This window comes from Emiliania huxleyi (genome assembly GCF_000372725.1).
Source record: "Emiliania huxleyi CCMP1516 unplaced genomic scaffold EMIHUscaffold_4311, whole genome shotgun sequence".
In the NCBI taxonomy this organism is placed as follows: Eukaryota; Haptophyta; order Isochrysidales; family Noelaerhabdaceae; genus Emiliania; species Emiliania huxleyi.
The window spans coordinates 1-1,748 of record NW_005198743.1 but is presented as its reverse complement, the minus strand read 5'-3'; the positions used below and the strand labels follow the sequence as shown (position 1 = coordinate 1,748).

The window sequence follows — 1,748 nt, the reverse complement described above, 5'->3', positions numbered from 1 at the left end:
CGGGCCACACATGGCCGGCTACCCAAGCGGGTCGCACGGAGACACAGGAAGGCTGCCGCAAGCCGCCTCCGGGTGCAGGGGCCCGGCGCGGTGGGCGGGGGCAACGACCCGGTAGCTGGCCGCGCCTCTCCCCCCCCCCCGTCGCCGCTGCACCCCTTGCCGCGGCCCTCGTCGCTGCTGTAGCGACAACAGCCGCGGCACGAGGTCAGAACGCGGCCTCGGAGAGCTCGAGCGAAGGCGCCGACGGTGGCAGCCGTGGTAGTGGTTTATGGTAGAAGGCTCCTGAGCCGTCGGGCACCACGCTCGACGTCGCCGAGCAGCCGCACCTGTCGCGAGCGCCTGCGCGTCGGGCGCTGCCGGCTCGACCTCCATTTTCGGCGAGGTGTCGGGCGCGGCGGGCGGCTCCGGCGCCTCGGTGGCGACCGTGGGCTCGGTGGTCGCCTTGGGCTGCCTGTGGATGTTGTCGTTGGCTGATTTCTTATGCTTCTTGCCCGTTCGGCCGAGGCCTCGGTTGCGAGGCATCTCGGTACACGCGACGGCAGCACGACGTACACGACGAGGACGGCTCCTTGATGGCGACCTGCAGCAGGACGGTGCGCATGTTTGGAGCGTGGTAGCGGACGCATCGGGCCTAGCCCGGGGCCGTGGCGTGTACCGAGAGGCTGGTCTACCGAACACTTTTGGTGCATACAGGTCCGTGCTTTGGTTTCACAACGCGTTTGGTCCTCGCTATGGTACGGCTCACCAGATGCGACAGGAGGGCTAAAATCCGGAATATAGACTGCCAAGAGGGTGCTCTAGGCCGCGAAGACACCACACACGGTCTCCCTACTCATGCGCGGCTAGCAGGAGGGTGCCAAAAATGAGGCGCGTTGTGAAACCGCAGCTGGCCCCGCCGACGGGTAGCACAGGTCATGAGTGAGGCCACGCCAGCTGCCTCGGGTGCTCTGTGTGGTCGGCCTGGACCGTGCCGCAAGCCTCGAGCAGCGGAGAAGCGCTGTCCTTGAAGTCCAGACATGCTTCGCCGCCGTGGCGCAGCGCCGCAGTGCGAGCGAGCACTGCAGCTGCAGTGCTCGCTCGCACTGCGGCACCCATCGACTCCCTGCGCTCCGGGCACATTGGCAAATGTGCCGGCGGCCTTGTGGACGGCTCGGGCACGAATTGCACGACGGCGCGGCGTCTCGAGGCGGCCGTGTTGTGAAAACGAAGCTGTTGCGAAACCGAAGCCCGGACCTGTAGATGTAGACTGGGTGTACGCCGATGCCGCCAATGCCGCCAATGCCGCCGATGCCGCCGGTGTCGCCGCTGCCAATGCCGCCGCCGCCGAACCAACTGCTCGCAAGCAAAAGCGGGAGGGGCAAGAGGAGGTACTCGTGGACCTACAGCTCTTGAGCCAACTCGTCGAGGAGGGCGAGCAGAGCTCCGCCGTTTTTGCGGGCGTCGGCCCGCCTCTGCCGCATTCCGCAGCTGCGGAGGCGGATCCGGCGGCGGCGGCGGCGGATCCGGCGGCGTTGATTGGGCCAACGGGTTCGGAGGTGGGCTCGGCGTTCGCGGATAGCATGGGGCCAGTTCTCGCGCCGAGAGTGGCTGCACTGGACAGTCGCGCTCCTCTGCAAGTAGGCGCCGCGCTATGTCTCTCGGTTCGTCTGCCGCTTCGTCGGGTGCGGCAAGGACTACGCGTCGACCGATAGCGTGCGTTCCCATTGCAGGTACAGCGGTGTGGCGCCCGCATTTCACCCCCCCCCCCC

General features: G+C 67.6%; 1 protein-coding gene across 1 annotated transcript; it reads right to left on the bottom strand.

Moving 5' to 3' along the window:
- On the bottom strand, positions 1-581 carry EMIHUDRAFT_374129 (hypothetical protein). Its single transcript, XM_005769072.1, has one exon. The coding sequence runs from the start codon at positions 520-522 to the stop codon at positions 19-21; it is 504 nt and encodes a 167-aa protein (XP_005769129.1). The 5' UTR covers positions 523-581; the 3' UTR covers positions 1-18.
- Between the last annotated feature and the right edge of the window lie 1,167 nt (positions 582-1,748).